At 38.9% G+C, this 19,277-nt stretch overlaps 3 protein-coding genes and 1 long non-coding RNA gene across 6 annotated transcripts in view; 1 reads left to right on the top strand and 3 right to left on the bottom strand.

The window, feature by feature from the left end:
- Window positions 1-597: 597 nt before the first annotated feature.
- On the bottom strand, window positions 598-2,135 carry LOC145631021 (zeatin O-glucosyltransferase-like). The gene has a single exon (XM_081683129.1). The coding sequence runs from the start codon at window positions 2,112-2,114 to the stop codon at window positions 699-701; it is 1,416 nt and encodes a 471-aa protein (XP_081539255.1). The 5' UTR covers window positions 2,115-2,135; the 3' UTR covers window positions 598-698.
- A 1,716-nt stretch (window positions 2,136-3,851) lies between these two features.
- On the bottom strand, window positions 3,852-5,515 carry LOC145631020 (zeatin O-xylosyltransferase-like). Its single transcript, XM_081683128.1, has one exon. It carries the CDS (start codon window positions 5,436-5,438, stop codon window positions 4,008-4,010), a length of 1,431 nt encoding a protein of 476 aa, XP_081539254.1. The 5' UTR covers window positions 5,439-5,515; the 3' UTR covers window positions 3,852-4,007.
- A 4,133-nt stretch (window positions 5,516-9,648) lies between these two features.
- On the bottom strand, window positions 9,649-11,098 carry LOC145631019 (zeatin O-glucosyltransferase-like). Its single transcript, XM_081683127.1, has one exon. It carries the CDS (start codon window positions 10,958-10,960, stop codon window positions 9,935-9,937), a length of 1,026 nt encoding a protein of 341 aa, XP_081539253.1. The 5' UTR covers window positions 10,961-11,098; the 3' UTR covers window positions 9,649-9,934.
- Window positions 11,099-13,000: 1,902 nt separating this feature from the next.
- LOC145632269 (uncharacterized) overlaps window positions 13,001-19,277 on the top strand; it is a 30,000-nt gene continuing 23,723 nt past the window's right edge. For all 3 annotated transcript variants that reach the window (XR_014112542.1, XR_014112543.1, XR_014112541.1), the window contains exon 1: window positions 13,001-13,015. This is a non-coding gene — a long non-coding RNA (uncharacterized LOC145632269). The remainder of the gene's footprint in view (window positions 13,016-19,277) is intronic.

The raw sequence follows: 19,277 nt of genomic DNA, 5'->3' as shown, positions 1-19,277 counted from the left end.
CCTAATTTTAGTCCCCAAAAAAATGACCCATTTGCATTAAAACACCCACCAATTTGCAACAATATTTGTGCAAAATTAACTTCCCCATATAAAAATTTGATTTTCCATATAATTTTATTACTTTCTCTCTCTATTTTTTTACAAACCCCATGTAAATTTATCTTTTCAATATACTTTTACTTCTTTTTATTTAACTTTCTTAATACTCGCGTAATCAACCCAAATGGGTCATTCTTTCGGGGACGGAGAGAGTATTACTTAACTTTGATTTGGAGAGAATAACCCAACAAAAATAGCTAGTTGTTCATGAATAAACAAAAAATATAGTTGATTATATTTGTCTTTTGATGGATATATCATACCTTACGTTATAAATACCATTTCATTTAAATACCCTCTTAATGTTGGTTGACATGGATGAGTGGCTGATTTTATGTCCTTGTTTCTGTTGTTGGTGATCTAGGTTGTGTGGTTGGTTATTGACTTGTTGCTTCCCTTGTAAAATTGACTTTCCCATTTTATTTTGAGGCAACAACACTGAATTTCTCATTTTAGTTTCAGATCATAGAAAGGTAAATTGAAGTAAAGTTCCCTAGAAACACGAGAAAATTATTGCATGAAAAAATTGATACAATTTCCTTAAGAGTACTAATGTGAATTGAAACCTATCAAGCAATGTAAGTTTATTCATAGATAGGTCATCTTGTAATATGAGCAATGAAAGAATCCATTTCTAACTGAGTTGCCCCACCTTTAGCAAGTGATTCTTGAACAGCTTCACCCAGTTTTACAGCTCTTTCCCTCATATTTTCTCCTTCCTTCGTAGCCATCAATGTTTTGACAGCATTCTCTATCGTGGTTGATGTTACTAACTGAGCACGCTGTTCCCAATCCCTCACTAATGTACCTGCTTTTAAAACATCTGTTACCAATAGAGCGTTCATTGGCTGCTCAGAGTGCATAGGCCATGCCGCGAGGGGCACCCCCATGCTGATACTCTCAATGATTGAGTTCCACCCGCAGTGGCTCATGAATCCACCTGTTGACGGATGGGCTAGAATTTCTAGCTGGGGTGCCCAGTCTCTTACCACGATTCCTCTGTTTTTCATTCTGTCTTCAAATCCTTCGGGTAGTTGAGGCCTCCTTACTTCACCTTCTGCAAAGATGTTACCTGTATCCGAGTTTCTAAGTACCCAAACAAACTTCTGCCCGCTCCTTTCCAACCCTATTGCCAATTCCATGATTTGCTCGTAGCTCAGTGATGTTGATGATCCAAAAGATATGTATATCACAGAATCTTTCTCTTGTTCATCCAGCCATTCTAAGCATTGATGTCTCTGTGATCCACTATCGTTTTTCAATTCCACTGGATTAAAAGGTCCAAGTACAAAATGTTTTTTCTCAGAATTTGATGATAACTTCTCCAACAGTTCGACATATCTGCCTTCTATTGCTCTTGAAGTGTTGTAGATAATTCCGGACTCTATTCCCAAATATTCGAATTGCTTAGCAACAAATCTATCAATCTCTGGTGTAGTGCACCCTTCACTGGAGGGAATGCAATTTGGGATATCTTCTAAATCTAGCTGAAAAGGTTTGTCAGCTATTCTTTTCCAGACACTTAAGAAATAGGAAAAAGCAGAAATGGGAAGCAAACTGTAGGACTCAGCATTTGGGATGGATTTTACATCTCGGACCACAGAAGCCATCATTATATCATGAATAACAATGATTCTCCTGAACATAGTTGAGAGTTGCCGTAAGAGTTGAGAAACAGGTTCATGAAGATGCGTAGCAGCTTCGAAAAGGGGATAAAAGTGTGTTGGAAAAGGAATAGCATGGCCGATGTTTGAAGGAACAGGAGGTGAGGTTTCATAAGGAGGGAGTTGGAAGTCCTGGAAAGTGATTTTAGCTAAACTTTGTTTGTCCCAACCATGGAGACGGAGCTTTGCTTGGCGATTGTGGCTCGCCGATCCAGCAAAGTGGACTTGTATTCCATTGGAGGTAATGACTTGAGAGAGATGAAGGAGTTGATTGAGATGGCTTTGTGCTGGAAGTGGTACCATCACCACTGCAACTTGAGAAAGTTGTTTCGGGTTATTTTGGTTATCCATTTTGGCTCAAATTTTGGGTGGCTGAACTTGGAGCTGTAGGAATGTAGTTTTATAGTGTTTACAACTTGGACATCACACAAAGTGGTTTGTCTTGATGTGTTCAACAGCAGCCAGCAGACAGCAATTACGCGGTCTTAATGAGTCCAAAATACAGGTAAGAAGGTTTAACATTGTGTTTTATAATTTTATTTTGGTAGTTGTTATCATAATTTATACATGTGAAAAAAATTGATAGTCGCTTTCTTTTTTTTTATCTCACCAATTTAGTCATCTTTTTTAATGCGCTAATCCTAATATGAAATAATTCATCAATTATTGAAACTTGATTGATTAATAAATTATTTTACCTCTAATAATCATACATTAGTTATACAAGTGAATTTGTATGTGCTTTTGTTTCAAGTGGCCGATTATTGTGAAATTTCTAGTTTTCTACACATTAAGTTTCTGTGTGGGCATCTTTTCGATTTCTCATTGGACAAAACTTGATGCTCTAGAGAAGATATCTTGGATCATAGGTCATATAATATACGAGTAATAAATTAATAATGATATATGATATATGCTGATAGAGATGTATATAATGAGTTGAAAGTGGAAATATTAAGTTAAATCAAACATTAATTGCACCGATTGATGTGTGATTTTGTCACATATGTCTAAACTAATTCTAATTAGGACATTTAAGATCTTATTATAATGATTAATGATAAAAGCAAGAGTCATGTGAACAAACATAAACCAATAATTCCATGTGCTTGTTATCTTTTGGAAATCTAGTTTTATAATACTATATGGTTGTGACTGTTGTCGGTTCTAATCTTTTGATTAGCTTATTACTCCCTTCGTCCCTTAATACAAAGTCTCTTTAGAGACGGAGGGAGTATCTTGTTTTATAAACCTGTCTTGATAAACCTTGGAGTTAAGTCTAACATGGTAGCTGGGGTTGATAAAAAGTAGGGTTATAGGCTTCGGTCTATATGTGGTTGTTTATTTGCTGACAATTCTCACTTGGCCATGTTACCCCCCCCGTCTGCTGGGGTTGGGTTTGTAATATTGTATTACATTCTAACTGCTCTTGCATGTGCTGGAGTTTCTCCTTCTGAGCAATATCCTATATCAACATACCCCTTCATTCCAAAATAAATGCATTAATAAATACTATTTCAATGCATGCTTCAATATAATTTTTTTACTAATGTATATAAACAAATTCTATCTCCTTTTGAAAACTGATACAGTCAAACTTAGCACGTATATCAACGCATTAGTTTGTTCCTTAATATATTTCGTATATAATTGATTATTACAAGTATAAAAAAATAATAAAAAACTTTAGTCAAAGTTAGTACTCTGTATATAAATAATGCAAAAAGTCAAAATGTGAATATTATTTTAATGCTGTTATAAATTCATATTATTGTATAACATATCAACTTTCATAATTTTTACTACTCCGTGATAGATGAGTAGAGACATTAATGATCAATCTTGTGCATTAGCAAGGGTGTTAGTCAAACCAATGCATTTATTTTGGAATGGAAGAAATTTAAGCATTGTGACAGCACAGAGGATTTCTTATTGGTTGTTTATCAAGAGTAAAGCTTATGATCCAGAGCAAGGTGAATATGCAGTTATGTATCAATGTTGGAAGGAATACTATCAAACATAAAAGATATACAGAGTTAATAAAGTTTGTTTGATTGCTTAGAAGTTACAACAGTAAACATTTGCCAATCTGGTGAATTTCTGAAAAATGAAATTTATGAAGACATGGCACAAATGCACGATTATCTCATAGAGACTGCCCAAATTAACTAAGTGCTGCATTAAAACTATGAACAGATCCTCTGTAATCGAGAATCCTGCAGTGAACAAATCAGTTCATGATACTCATCTTGTGATATGGGATATGAAGGAGTCCATTTCTAACCGAGAAGCACCATCTTTAGCAACTGATGCCTGAACAGCATCACCTAGTTCTGCTGCCCTTTTCAGCATTTCCTCTCCTTCCTTTGATGCCATCAATGTTCTCAACACGGTGTCTATAGTACTGAATGGCACCAGCTCAGCACGGCGTGTCCAATCCCTCACCAGTACACCTATCCTTAGAACATCAGTCATGAAAAAGGCATTCCTTGGTTGGTCAGAATGCATAGGCCACGCTGCGACTGGCACTCCCATGCTGATGCTCTCCATAGACGAGTTCCACCCACAATGACTCATGAACCCACCTGTTGACGGATGTGCTAAAATCTCTAGCTGAGGTGCCCAGTCTTTTACTACAATTCCTCTGTTTTTCACTCTATCTTCGTACCCTTCGGGCAGCTGAGGCTTCCCAACTTCACCACCTGTGAAAATATCTCCAGTGTCCGCCCTTCTAAGCACCCATATGAACTTTTGTCCGCTTCTTTCTAATCCTAGTGCCAACTCCATGATCTGCTCATCTGTCATTGATGTTGTCGATCCAAAAGAGACGTATATCACCGAATCTGTCTCCTGTTTGTCTAGCCATTCCAGGCATGTATGTCTATATTTTCCGTTTTTGCTTTTCATTTGCACTGGATTCAAAGGTCCAATTGCAAAGTGCTTCATCTTATTATTTGTTGATAGCTTCGCCAACAGTTGGATGTATTTACCTTCTACAACCTTAGACGTGTTGTAGAGTCTTCCTGACTCTAATCCTAACATTTTTCGGTTTTGGATCATTATGTTTAAAATCTCAGGTGTGAAGCACCCGTCGTTGGAGGGAAGAAGTTTCGGAATATCTGAGTCTAAGGGAAAAGGTTTCTGCTGTAATTTTTCCCAAGAATTGAAGAAAAAAGTAAACGCTGATATTGAAATGAAGGAGTAGGTTTCAGCATTTGGGATGGAATGTACGTCTTGGACAACACTAGCCATCAAACTATCATGAACCACAACAACTCTACTGAACTTGGTTTTAAGTTGCTGTAAGAGTTGGCAAATAGGTTGACGTAGATGTAAAGAAGCGTCGAAAAGTGGTTGCAGGTGCCTAGGAAAATGGTTGGAGTTGTCCGGGTTGGGAGGAAGGGAGTCGTAAGACGGGAGTTCAAGGTCATGGAAATGGATTTTGCTCAAACTATCCGCGTCCCAACCTTGGATGCGGAGTTTGGCTTGTTGGTTATGAGTGGAGGATCCTGCATAATGTACTGCTAATCCGTAAGAGGTTATGAGGTGAGAGAGGTGGAGGAGTTGGTTGAGATGGCCTTGTGCCGGAAAGGGTACCATCACAACCACCACTTCGGCTAGTGTGCGATTGAGGCTACTTTGCTCCCTGCCTCCACTAGAATTGTGGCCTTCCATTTTTGGGTGAGATTGCTGGAACTTTACAAGATTATTTTGTTGGCTTACATATATTGTGAGATTGCTGGAATTTTGCAAGATTTAGTTTATTTTATTTGTACACATAGTGTTAGTCAATAATATAGTAGGGTAGACAGTGGAGCCATGGTGGATGATCTCCACAAATCTTTGTACAGTTGTTTTCAAAACAAACAAGGACTGAAACTCTACATGTTCTCTGATTTGCTCCTCAAGTTGTGTACTTATTACTTTTTCTCACTCAATCAACTAGTAAACGACCACTATTCAAAAAAAAAAAAAAAAAAAAAAAAAAAAAATCTAGTAAACGAACAACGTCACACGTGACACTTCTCCCCCCCCATCCCATTTTTTTTTTTTTTTTTTAATAACTTTCAACGTTTCTTCAATGTATTGTAGTATTGTACAATATTAGCACATTTTTGTGGTTTATTATACTTTGACAAAATCATAGTAACGTGGGAGAAAGTCCAAGTTGCTCCTAATGATATTTTTACTCCTACGTCTCCTCATACAGTTTTTTTTTTTTTTCTTTTTTTTTTAATATTTTTTTTTCTCTTCCTATTTTGAGGTTCTAAAATGTTTTTCTTATTTTCATTTTTGTATAGCATATAAAGACAATTATACTCTCAATTTTTTAACTTTATTTATTATACTTTTTAAATTATCCTTAAATTTTGAACATGTTCTACACTTTTATCCACTTTCTCTCTATAAATTTTGTCTATAATTGTACTTTTCACTCTTATTAATATATTACTTCCACTTTTCCTCCTATTTCTTAAATATCGTGAAAAAACACAAACAAGAATTATATTATGAGACGCAGGGAGTAGTAAATATCTGATTTTGAAAATTGTGTTGTGTATTAAACAAATAATTTCTCTCCTTTTTACCACATGTCATTGTCGGACAAACATTGACGATGTTAGAGAGCTTTCTCCATTGAAGCAAGGAGGTGCAGCCGAAATTTAGTTTCTAAGCTCAGTCAATAGTGAGCTTCAACGGAGGAATTAGTAAATTTCATCAATGGACAACTACCATTTTCTCCATCGAATTTCAGGGGCTTCGCCACCAAATGAAACTAAAACCCTAAAAAAAATAGAGAACTCAAGTGCATGGTTTTTTGTCGTACTCCTCCATTAAATCTACTTGTGAGCTTCAATTTCTCCATTGGAACTTTAAAAGGGTATGAAAGGAAGAAGAAAGATAAATGAGCAAGAGAGAAAATGTTATAAAAGATCTTCTATTTGAATCATATGAAAGTTACGGTGTGTTTGGATTGAAGGAAATGGAGGGAAAGGAAGAGAAGAGAAATGGAGAGATGGAGTATCTTTCATTTGAATAGCAAATGAGGAAGGGAGGGAATTGAAGGGAAGATAAATGGAAGGATTATATAGTAGAAAATTAATCCCTCCAACAATGGAGAGATTTGGAAGGAAAACTCACCATTTTTACCTCCCCTCCTCTTCTCCCCCCTCCCCTTCTTTTCCTTTCCTTTCTGGCCTTTTCTTTATCCAAACAAACTGTTAGTGTCAATGTCATTTTTACCCCCTAAATAAACAACTTAAAGTACGTTTATACCCATTGATAAACATTTTAAGTTTATCATTGTGATAAGCTGTAATTTGGTCGTAATGTGGGATAACGTTAGATCCGTCTCAAACTCTCAATGTTTACTTCATTAAAATTTATTTTTTTTAAAATTTTTTTTACAAAAATAATAATTTTTTTTTATGATGGAAGTTACCAATTGACAAATGTGGAAGAAATGTTGCACTAATAAAGTGTTAGTACATAATAATGCTTCACTTATTGATTTAGTTGAGTGATGCTCAATTTGATTCATAAAAAGTTCTTGGAAGCAATTAAGGAATCAAGCTTGTTGTGATGATTTTTGGTTAATGGCTGAGTATGAAAATTGCCGAGGACTCGAAGTGAGTCTAGTCTCTTGGGTACATGCAAACCAATTTTGTAATTTGATGATGGGCGAAAGTGACGATTTTCGTGTCTGATCCTTGAACTATGTGCTGATGGTGTTAAATACCGCCAACAATATTTATCAAAACCGCCAACATTTAAGGTGAATGGACACCAATGCCCTTACTATATTCCCACCTCCATCTTCCTCTTTTATTGTTTCTCTCTCATCACCTATTAGGGGCGCAAGTCAACCACCACTTCCCAACCACAAAAGCGGCTGTACGTCGGAGGTGAAGGGAAGCAGCGGTTGTTCGTCGGAGATAGAATGACAGTGGCAGCAAGGATTGGAGGTGATTAAATGGCATCATGGTGGTCGGAAATACCAGTTTGTCATCTCACTCGATTTTTTTAACAATCCCCGGCGACCAACACAACCGGTCACCCGGGAGGGTAACCGAATTCCAGAGTCGGTTGACCATGGTAACCGGCGTTCGAAACCGGTTACCGTCATGGGTGACCGGTTTTGCACGCCGGTTACCATGGTCAACCGACTCTGGAAATCAGTTACCTTCCCGGGTGACCAGTTTTGCGTGTCGGTTGTGATGGTTGCTGAATTTAAAAGGAAACCACCACCTTCCCACCGACGAGGGTAGGTGGTGGGTTGTTTCTTCAATGGTTGTTGCTGCTGGTTCTTTGGGAATTTCGGCAACAAAAAAAAAATTAAACAAAAAAACTGGTACCCCTTGGAGGTTGCGGGCAGTGATGGTGGTGGTTGTGGTCATGGTGGCATGGTGGTGGTTGTGGAGGCGTGAGTGATGGTGGCAATGATGGATGCTTTTGTGGTGGTTGACGGTGGAGTTTGAGGATTGATGCACTTAAGAGAGAGAAAGCAAAGTGAGGATGAGTAAGGGTAGTTTTGTCCCTTCATCACTTTTGTTGGCGGTTTGATAAAAAATGTTGGCGGTATTTAGCAATTCTCTAATAACTAATCAAACTAAATTACTACGGACTTCAAAAAACTATATGCAATAGCTTGGTGTTTTAACTGTTTTTGACTAAAATGTGCAACATGAACTAATCACTTAATCAAATTTCTATGTTCGATTTTCATTGATGTCGATATTAAAGAAGTCTACTTAATTAGTTTCCTGTCAATTTAGTATCATAAAAAATATCATAAAAAATTCAATGATCCTTGTGTAGTTGTGTTTGCTTTGTTACGTTACGTTAGTCATTCCTGATAGAGTTTTAAACATATTCTTGATTATACTTTGTTCATGTATAAATGTCAAATTAGATTCAAGCTCATTTCATCATTGATGTCGATATTAAAGAACTCTACTTAATTAGTTTCCTGTCAATTTAGTATCATAAAAAATATCATAAAAAATTCAATGATCCTTGTGTAGTTGTGTTTGCTTTGTTACGTTACGTTAGTCATTCCTGATAGAGTTTTAAACATATTCTTGATTATACTTTGTTCATGTATAAATGTCAAATTAGATTCAAGCTCATTTCATCATTGATGTCGATATTAAAGAACTCTACTTAATTAGTTTCCTGTCAATTTAGTATCATAAAAAATATCATAAAAAATTCAATGATGCTTGTGTAGTTGTGTTTGCTATGTTACGTTACGTTAGTCATTCCTGATAGAGAATTAAACATATTCATGATTATACTTTGTTCATGTATAAATGTCAAATTAGATTCAAGCTCATTTCAATAATAACATTTTGATGATTTAGTCATATGCCAAGTATATATTCCCCATTTAATAGCAATATATTTTTTTTATTAAGTTTTGATTGTGGATCCTTAAGCCACGGAGCCACAGCCGGGTATGTATTTGAGATAATGACTTATCTGAATATTTTTTAATACAATAATGAGATTGATTGTGTTTTATGATTTAAATTATAGTCTAACTTTTAAATTAATATTCCTTTCCTCCCATATGCCAAAATATCTTTTGATATGAAAATCAATTAGAGATGTAGAACAAGTATTACAATGAAATTTCAGCTCCATCAATTCCTGACGAAATGATTTTTGTTACTTTATTTTATTTTAGAGACTAAGGGACCTATAATTATTATTATTGTTAGGCTTATATTAACAAATCACTAGCTGTTGAATGATTCAAATAATATAAATTTAAATGTAAATGTACATTTTATGATTTAGAAATAATCAATCACATCAATACTACTTGTGAATGATACATAAATTTACTTTGCACTTACACAAATAATTCAAGTTGTTTTAATTCAATGTGCAATTAACCAGCTCAACACAGTATCATACAAAACCATATCAAATCCCAAATTGAAAATTCAACGTTCTTATAACTAATAATCGTTTCCGTTTTAATTTGACCTTTGAATTGACATGAAATAGTATATTGTAAAATTGAATCAAACTCGGCCTCAAAAAGACCCAAACTGAAATACATGAAAAATTAACTTGTTTTGAATTTAATTTAAAATGACCCGACTTAAACCCGACTCATTAATTGTTCTCTTTGTAGTGAGATTGATTAAAAAGAGTTGGTATCATCGGGTAATATATGCTATGAAAACATCCCTTTCTAAACAAGAAACACCACTTTTAGCAACTGATCCTTTAACTTCTTCACTTAATTTTGCAGCCCTTTCCTTCATCTCTTTTCCTTTCTCCGAAGTCATCAATGTTTTCACTACATTCTCTATCGTACTCGACATCACAAGCTCACTACCGCGTGACCATTTCCTCACCACCAAACCAATTCTTAGCACCTCGCTTATCAAAACCGCATTCCTTGGTTGATCCGAGTGCATAGGCCAGGCCGCAATTGGCACACCCATACTAATACTTTCCATACATGAATTCCAACCACAATGACTCATGAACCCGCCAACTGATGAATGAGCCAAGATTTCTAGCTGCGGCGCCCAATCTCTAACCACCATTCCCCTACCTTTAACTCTTTCTTCATACCCTTCTAAAAGATTAGGCCTTATAACTTCATCACCATCCTTAAAAACATCGTTCGGATCGGCCCCTCTTAGCACCCATATGAACTTTACACCAGATTTTTCCAACCCTTTTGCTAGCTCATCAATCTGATCATCCTTCATTGACACTGTCGAACCAAAAGACACGTAAATCACCGAGTTTTTCACTTGTTTATCCAACCATTCTAAGGAAGAATGTCTATTTTCGACGCCTTTTGTTTCGATTTCCACCGGATTAAAAGGTCCTAAGGCAAAATGCTTTACATCTTCCTTCATCGAATGTAAAGTCTCTATTAATTCAACATACCTTCCCTCGATCACTCTCGACGTGTTGTAGATCCAACCCGACTTCAGCCCCAAGAGCTTAAACTGTTTACCTATAAACTCCATCATTTCTGGTGACATAAACATGTATTCATCTTTAGGTACATGATCCGGAACATCACTCGAATGTAGCCGAAACGGCTTATGCTCTTCTGGTATGGTTCCCCAAGTTTGTAGGAATGTTGCAAAGGCGGATATAGGGTTGAAAGTGTAGAGTTCCGCATTTGGGAGATGTTTAACATCTTGTATTACATAAGCCATGATAATGTCATGTATGACTACGACTCTGTCGAAATCTTTCGAGAGTTGTTGTAGGAGTTGAGACACAGGGTGGCGGAGATGAGTCGAGGCCTCGAAAAGGGGTACGAGGTGTTGAGGGAAAGAGCTAGTGTCATTGAGGTCAATGTTTGGAGGGGATGGGTTATAAAGAGGGAGATGGAAGTCATGAAATTGGATTTTTGTTAGAGTTTTGGGGTCCCAACCTTGGATTCGGACCTTCGCTTGGCGATTGTGGGTGGTGGAGCCGGCGTAATGGACCGGGATTCCGTAGGTGGTGATGAGGTGAGAGAGGTGGAGGAGTTGGTTTAGATGGCCTTGTGCTGGTGTTGGCACCATTACTACTACCACTCTAGGGTGTTGTTCATTATTGTGGTTGTTTAGGCCTTCCATTATATTTTTTTGTTTAGAAGTTTAATTTTGTAGAATAAATAATGCTGGTTTTTATAATGTTACAAAATCATGATAATTGTGATTTGTGAAGATGCAAGTTGTTTAATTTGTGTTTTTTATTGGTACGTGAATACGTGATTGTTGTAAATTCTAATAATTTGTATTTGTGTAATCACTTGCTGCGTCATGGTCCTCGTGGGAACATGCATTAAGTTGGTTAATCGATTCGCACGTCTTAACAACAAATAAAATGCTAATGTTTTAAATCTTTTGATTTTAATACATCAAAAGAAATGAGTAAACTTTGACTCTTTAATTAAATATCTACTTAATTATGTTACAACTACATTGTTTTATGAAAATTCTTCTTTGCATTTTGTTAGATCTTAAATATAATGCACACATTTGATCATCAATATATTTTAAGTTACAAATACGATTGTCAAAAAAAAAAAAGTTACAAATACAAATCAAATATCGCATGACAATAAGCGCATGGAAATATTCCCTCGTATCTGAGTTAATTAGTGTATAATTTTGAGTAATAACACCAAGAGTCAATATTATGCAACCTTTATTTTGTTGGATTATGTGTGCCTGTTAAAGTATGCATTGTTGTTAACGACATATTATTCGGAAAGCATGCATCAACTACTACAATAAAATTAAAAAAAAAAGTGATAGATTAGTAACAACCTCTAATAAAACCTTACTTCTAGTTATTCATCATACAATTATTTTGTTAATAAAATTATATATTTATCTCAAGCCGTGTTGTAATACTATCAAAATATCAAAGTACTTAAAATTAAGATTGTATATTAATATTAATTAATTTAGTAATAAATTAATATCGTATACGTAAGTCTCATATCGTAAGTAATGAAGTAATGACCCAACAAATTACTTAAAATTAAGATCATATATCAATTAATTTAGTTATAAATTGATCTCCTAAATGTAAGTCTCATATTGTAGTGATAACTGATAAGTAATGATCCAAGATATCGCATGTACCAATAATTGATTATATAATTATTATATCTTGTGCAATCATATATAGCATATGAAATAAGATAGCCTTTACCGATAATTAATAAAGTCAACTAAAATGAGAAGATAGATGGAGTTGAGTACCATTAAACACAACTCGTATATCTAAATTATTTCCTCAAAATACTGGACTTGACCCAAGAATATCAACACAATTTTACAGGTCATTTACAGCCAACAACTAACAATTGATTTACCAAACACATTTAGATACAACCAATAATCAACCGCCCGTACAAACAACAATGTTAACGACTAGTCAAACCAGCCAAATTAAATCGCTAGGAACCAATAACCAATTGTCAAATAAGACCTTAATATAGTGGCCCTAATATTAGTAGTCTAAAATAAATTGACGTGAATCATAATAGTGATTCTCATTCTCGTCCTTATGGCTCTCTTGAAAAAAACAAAAAAAAAAAACAAAAACGTGAATCGTGTGGCAATATTGTAGATATGTAGAGACAGATCCACATCAGATACTGTACTGTACACAAACTAACCGGATCTCAGTCCAATAACACCAGCTTTTGTCCTTTGACCACATTATTTTTATTTTCTGCACTTTTAGGAACTTTCAAGTTTCAATGAAATGTAAGTCTTACAGTTCCCGTAATTTCTTCTTTATTTAATTGCATTTCCTTGTACTTTTATGATTTTTCTTATTCAGTTTCTGTTTTCATATGAGTTCAATTACTACTGTATTAAAATAATTTGAGATTAGAAGTTGTTTGAGTTTGTAATTTTAAGAATTTTATGAGATAATAAAATTACAGAATTCTACAGCCTGAAATTAATTATTTTGAAGAAATTGTTAAGAAATCTTTCATACAAGAATTTGCTACTTAAATCAAGCATTACCCATTTTTTCTTTTTTAAAATGGGATATAGAATTGCTTAATTTGGTTGATTGCCTGCTTATGTAAATTGATAATTTGATGATCTAGGTGTTTCGGGTGAAAACAATGGGACCTTGCCGAAGGTCCAAGGTAGTGGATGAAGACTGAGCTCGGTCCAAATGATGTTGGGCCGAGGGTTTCCTGCACAGCAGACACACGTAAACTAGCCTCGGGGGGTTACCGAGGAAGGCCCCTCCGATGCTAAATTCAGTACAATGTGTAGAGATAGAAAGCTATGCAAGAGAATTAATTGCTTGAGGCTTTGTGTATATGTCTTACAAATGTGATATTGATGGCTTTTATACCTTTACACATATGGGAGAAGTGGGCCTTGGCCCAATTGACTTGCTCTGTGGACTGACCTTGACTTTAGCACAATCGAAGAGTTGAACCTTGACCTTGGGCTTTTAATTGGATCATTTGATGGATTGGCCCAATTGGACTAAATTGGACCCAAACAACTTGCCCCCCAGACCCGACTTGGAAGTATGACGGGTCGGGTTTGATTAATCAGAAAATGGAGGGAAGTAAATGATTAAATTAACCCAAAAAATTTGAATTTAAACCGCAATTAATGAAATAACGGCGGCTGGTTGGATAATTATGGAAGTTGGACGGATAATGGGAGGTTAATCGTGGGAACGTGTGTTTAACGGTTACTTAGTGGGGTGTTTAAGAGAAATTAAAGCGCGGACTCCCAGAATTCCCATTTCTGGAGTTATAATCAAAGAGGCGCATCATCTCTCCTCACTTCTTCACCGACACAAACCCAGAATTCTCGAGAAAACCCAAGAACCCGCGTCAAAACTTCGCAAATTCCCCGAGTATTAAGCTTAGAAACTGAAATTCGTCACTACCAGCTCATAGATCGGCAAATTCCGCTTCGGATTAAGGTAATTTCCTTTGATTTTGGTTTATTTTTCTTCGAATTTGAACTCTTTTCCCCTTTCTTTTTTTTTTCGACTTCTTCTTCGAAACTCAACCATGGTGAGAGGAGTTAGAGGAAGGGCCCGTGCTCCAAGAAGAGCAAGGCAGAATCCCGATCCTAGGAACAGGACTGGGACATGGAATGGACAAAGAGTGGGGTCTGATCCTGCTGAAGGGATCAGGGCGACTCCAATTTCCTCGGCGCCTCCTGAGGGAACGGAGGGCCCAAGCGTTTCTGGGCGGGACGAAGAAGTTCCCGCCATCCTTTGGGATATCCTCCCTGGATTTACAGAGTGGGAGGATGCCGAAGTAGCTTCGGCCATGATAAAGAACCGCCCCTACTCATGGTGGGTAGGAAATGCCGAAGAATATCGGTTTGCCGAGCAGATTGAATTGCATTACGGCATCCTTGAAGCTGATGGGTATTGGTGCCGAATGCCTGTGGCATCCGATAGAATCCATCGTCCACCCCCGGGGTATGTGGGGGTGTACACAAGACAACTTCAGTATGGGCTGAGGTTCCCTTTGGACGTATTCGTCCGAGACTTGCTGATCCACTATAATGTCTCCTTGTGTCAGCTAACTCCTGTCAGCATCCGAAGGGTGATGACATACTTGTGGGTTTGTAAGTTCTTCAGATATGTGCCGAACCTACACTGCTTCAAGAAGCTCCATCGGCTAGTGCCAAACACTCAAAGTGGGCACGGAGATCATGGTCCTGGGTGGTACCGGATTGAGTCCCGGCCCCAGTACCTAACCATGTGGCCGAACGACTCTTCAGACAAGGACTGGAGGGGTCAATGGATTTGGGTCAGAGCGCCCACGGACCCGGACCACCCTTACGTCTTCAGCGCTCCCAGGTATCTTGCTGAGCCTGATCCCGAAATGGGAAGCTTAGGTCCCCCCGAAGATAACGGCCCAGATCTGAACCTTAATCAACAGAATATCTTCGGCAAGCTGCCGAACCGTGGGGGCAGCGGCCGAATGAAGCATATCCCGGAGACTTGGCTCCCAGATACGCATTACGTCTTCCAAGAGAACATGTTAGCAGCTGTCGGCCTCAGCCGAAAGTTTAGGGATGGTAAGCTTCTTCGGGTGGGGCCGAGGCCTTTTATTTATTTCTTTTTCTGATTTTGCTTCGCACTTTTCTGCTGAGCCGATCCGGCCTCCTCTCTTTGCTGAACTAATCTTTGTTCTTTCTTTCTTTTTTTTTAGAGCGGGACGAGACCAACGTCGGCATTAACTACAATCGTCTCGGCGTCAACCGCGAAAGAGTTGTAATTGACCGGGCCCCTTCTATCACCGATTCGAAGCACAGGGAAGTTCATCTAGATCATTCCCATTTCCAAATTGAGGCTGTTGCTCTATATCAGAAGCAGAAGCCCTGGTGGAAGAAGAGGGATCCCTGGTTTCAGTTGTTAGACGAAGAAGTTGAAGCTGCCCGTACAGCCGAAGAGGTTGCACGGATTGTTGAAGCTTGTGAAGGAGGAGAAGGGTCCTCCAGGGCTGCTGAAGAAGCAGCGGCCAGGGCAGCTGAAGAAGACGAGGCTTTGCTGGAAACCTCGGTGAGTTTTTAGTCTTAGCTTTTCAGCTTCTCTTCTCTTTTTTTTTTTTATTTACATCCTTTCTGCCCCCCTGTCCTTTGCAGTCTGAAGAGAGCAAAGGGAAAAGAGAAGGGAAAGCCCCTGTTCGCCCCGAAGATCAAATACAAGAAGAATCCGAAGAGTCGGACATGGACAAGCAGCCTCTTCACAAAAGAAGACAAAGGATGGCCATCATCGGCCCCCACGACTTCCAGACGAGGCCGAGGACCGTCGGCATCGAAATAAGGGAACCTGAGGAAGGCGGTGGATCGCCGAGGGTTCCCCAGCCACCCCCTCAGTCACCACCGAAGACCCCTTCAACACCTCCTGAGATGGAGGTGGATCAGAAAACTCCCGATCCTAAGGGAAGGGTCCAAGAGGAGGTTCAAGAGAGTGCTGTCGAGCACAATGCTGAAGATGTTGTGAAGCCCGATGTTGAGGGTTTCACAGCTGATATTGCCAGAGAGGTTGAGGCTTTCGTCCTCACACCTGAAGAAGAGGAAGAGGTCATAATAATTGACTCTGCTGAGAAGGAGGAAGCTGAGCCACCTAAGACTCAGGAAGCTCCATCGTCATCTTTTCCTTATTTCCAGACGCTGCAGTCTGGAGAAATGGGTTTCTCGGCCCCCCGAATGCCAATTCCAGATACATTTGGGACCTTATATGGGGCCAGAACCGAGAAGGTGCTGCAGCCTACTTCGGCAATTTTGCTGGTATGTCCGAAGTAGATAGGGCGAGGATTTGGTCGCTGAAGGCCACTGCTGGGATGGGCGAATCCAGCAGATCAGTTCCAGACCCGGCAAGGTCTAACCAACTGCTGATGATGCAGGTAAATCTCCTTCCTTGCCTTTATCTCTTTTTCAATTCAGCTCTTCAGTTCCAATTTTTTTTTTTTTTTTTTTTTTTTTTTTTTTTTTTTTTTTTTTTTACTGACTTGTGCCTCTGTTTCCAGTTTGTGCACAATCAGACTCTCACTGTAGAGCTGATAGATACCCCACAAGATAGGGTAGAAGCCGCTGAGTACGACAAGAAAGTGGCAGAGGAGGAGCTGAAACTTGCAAAACTGAAGCAAGCAGCGGCGGAAGAGAAGCAGCAGAAGGGTGAAGAGTATGAGAAAAAAGCTGCTGAGGCCCTTCAGACCTTCTGCGCTGCTATGGAAAAGGAAGTTTTTCCCCCGCTGATAGAAGGGGAGAAATTCCTTCAGGAGCACATGGGAGTGGACATCTCCAAGTTCAAGGCTGCCATTGAGAGCCGAGCCCGAGAAGGAGCTGCTGCACAAGCTGAAGTGCAACAAAAACTGGAAGCTCTTGAAGTCAGTAGAATGGCTGCTGAAGAGGTGATCCAAGCTCAAAATGTCCGACTCTCAGCGGCTGCTACTGCTGCTGAAGCTCAGAGAGCTAAGCTCCAAGAGGTTGAGGATCAGCTGAGGGCCAAAAAAGATGAACTGACCCAGACTCAGGCTGAAGCTTCCCAAGTTCAGCAGGAGCTGAACAAGCAGAAAGATTCCTCCTCCAAGCTCGCTGATGAGCTGAAGAAATCCAAGGAAGACTTAGAGGAGACAAAGAAGAAGTTGGCTGATGCCGAAGCTCTACTCAAGGTCCGTATCTACACCCAAGAAGAGTATGAAATGGGTTTCAGAAACGGGTTCAGAGTGTGCCGAAGAGTCTGCCTACATGCGGAGCCGAAGCTGGACTGGTCCAAATGTGCTGAATGGATCCAGGACCCCGAAGACCCTCACATGAAGTATGCAACTCCAATCGAAGCTGAAATCCTTGCGGCTGAAGAAGCCGAAGAAGAAGCTGAAAGAGAAGAGTTGGAGGCTGAACGAAGGGAAAGAGAGGCTCAGCAGAGTGCAAAGCCTGCTTCTTCTGCTGTTGGGACTGATGCCACCATGGGACCTAGTAATGCTGGTCAGTCTGATCCTCAGGTTGAAGCATAGGAACTCGGGCAGTCGTCTTCAAAATCTTGCGGTTCATCGTGCGCTTAACTTTAGACTTGCTGCTTTCTGAATTTTTTTCCTTGTTTTTTGCTTCAGCTTCCCTTGATGTACAAACTGCTTTCTTGTTTTTGTATGTACCTCGACAGCTGTAATTTTCCGCTCGTGGGCGGCTGCCGATGCTTTGTTATGCTCTTTGAACATTTGAACTTGTAGCTCACTTTCTGAGCCTTACTCTCATTAATCCGATGCTTTTTCTTCAACTGCTTTGTCTCATTCTGAATGCTTTACTGTTTCTGAACTTGAGAAATTTCACAAAAATTTTGCTAAGTACGAAGCTTTTGGCTTGAAGATAACTTGCACTAATAGTGCCTCCTTCCTCCCCCCAGAAATCTGAAGACTCGTCTTTGGATTGCTGAGTTGGGCTTTGTTTCTTTGACTTTCAGACGGAGCTGAATAAAAAATTTCTAACAGTTGCTGTTATCCTTGATTTTTTGTCTATCTTTAAAAATGGATATCTGAAACACAAGGCCAACTGAAGGCAATGTTTCAGATAATAGCTTTCTGGGATACGAAGCTCAGTTAAGGCAATATCCCAGACTTGTCCATGGACTCATGTCTTTGGAGAACAAGTCTTACTGAAGTTTGACTTCAGCTGAAAGACCAGAGTTCTTTAAAAAGACGAGTTTGTCAGCAATCTGAAACCCAGTTTCCCGAAGGCGAAGGTTTCAGACGAGGCTGAATGAAAACCCTTAAAGAGTAGATAGAATAAAGAAAATTTGAAAGAATAAAAAGTTGCAAATAATTATAGAAATGGTGGCTCTGAGACCTTTCATTAATGATTCAAAATGTACTTACAAAGATTGTTCTGCCCCGACGGGTTTACACATGATATTTCTTAAGTACACCAGCATTCCAGTGATTTTTCAGCTCAGTTCCATCTAACTGACGAAGTCGTTATGTCCCTGGCTGAAGCTCATCATAGATTTCATAGGGTCCCTCCCATGCAGCTGAGAGTTTCCCATGGATTCGGCCTTTCTGAACTGCAGCAGCATTCCGAAGGACAAGGTCTCCAATTTTGAGAGGCCTTGCCTGGACCCTTCGGTTGTAAAATTTGCTGATTCTCTGCTTATAAGCAGCCCTTCTGTCTCGGGCTGAGTCCCTTACTTCATCGAGGAAATCGAGAGATTCCTTCATAAGTTGCTCATTCTCAGCCGAGAAGTGGTGCACTCGTAAACTTTCAGAGCCGATTTCCACTAGAAGAACGGCTTCGGCACCATACACCAGCTCAAAAGGTGAATAGCCCGTTGCCTCCTTTTCAGTCGTCCGAAGCGACCAGAGGGTTCCTGGGAGCTCCTCTATCCACTTGGACTTTTGATCTTCAACCCTTTTCTTCAAAGCGTTGAGGATTTGTTTATTTGCAGCTTCAGCTTGGCCATTACTTTGTGGATGACACACTGCTGAATATGCCAATTTAATGCCGAACTGATCTGTGTATCGCCTCAGCGGTA

The sequence above is a fragment of the Chenopodium album genome, chromosome 5 (genome assembly GCF_948465745.1).
Source record: "Chenopodium album chromosome 5, dcCheAlbu1.1, whole genome shotgun sequence".
NCBI lineage: Eukaryota > Viridiplantae > Streptophyta > Magnoliopsida > Caryophyllales > Amaranthaceae > Chenopodium > Chenopodium album.
Note: the sequence above shows the minus strand (reverse complement) of the source record. Positions and strands in the feature narration are given on the sequence as shown.

Bases quoted from the DNA above. Each gene is read 5' to 3' on its own strand.
- LOC145631019 (XM_081683127.1), bottom strand. From the start codon at position 10,960: ATGGCTTATGTAATACAAGATGTTAAACATCTCCCAAATGCGGAACTC.
- LOC145631021 (XM_081683129.1), bottom strand. From the start codon at position 2,114: ATGGATAACCAAAATAACCCGAAACAACTTTCTCAAGTTGCAGTGGTG.
- LOC145631020 (XM_081683128.1), bottom strand. From the start codon at position 5,438: ATGGAAGGCCACAATTCTAGTGGAGGCAGGGAGCAAAGTAGCCTCAAT.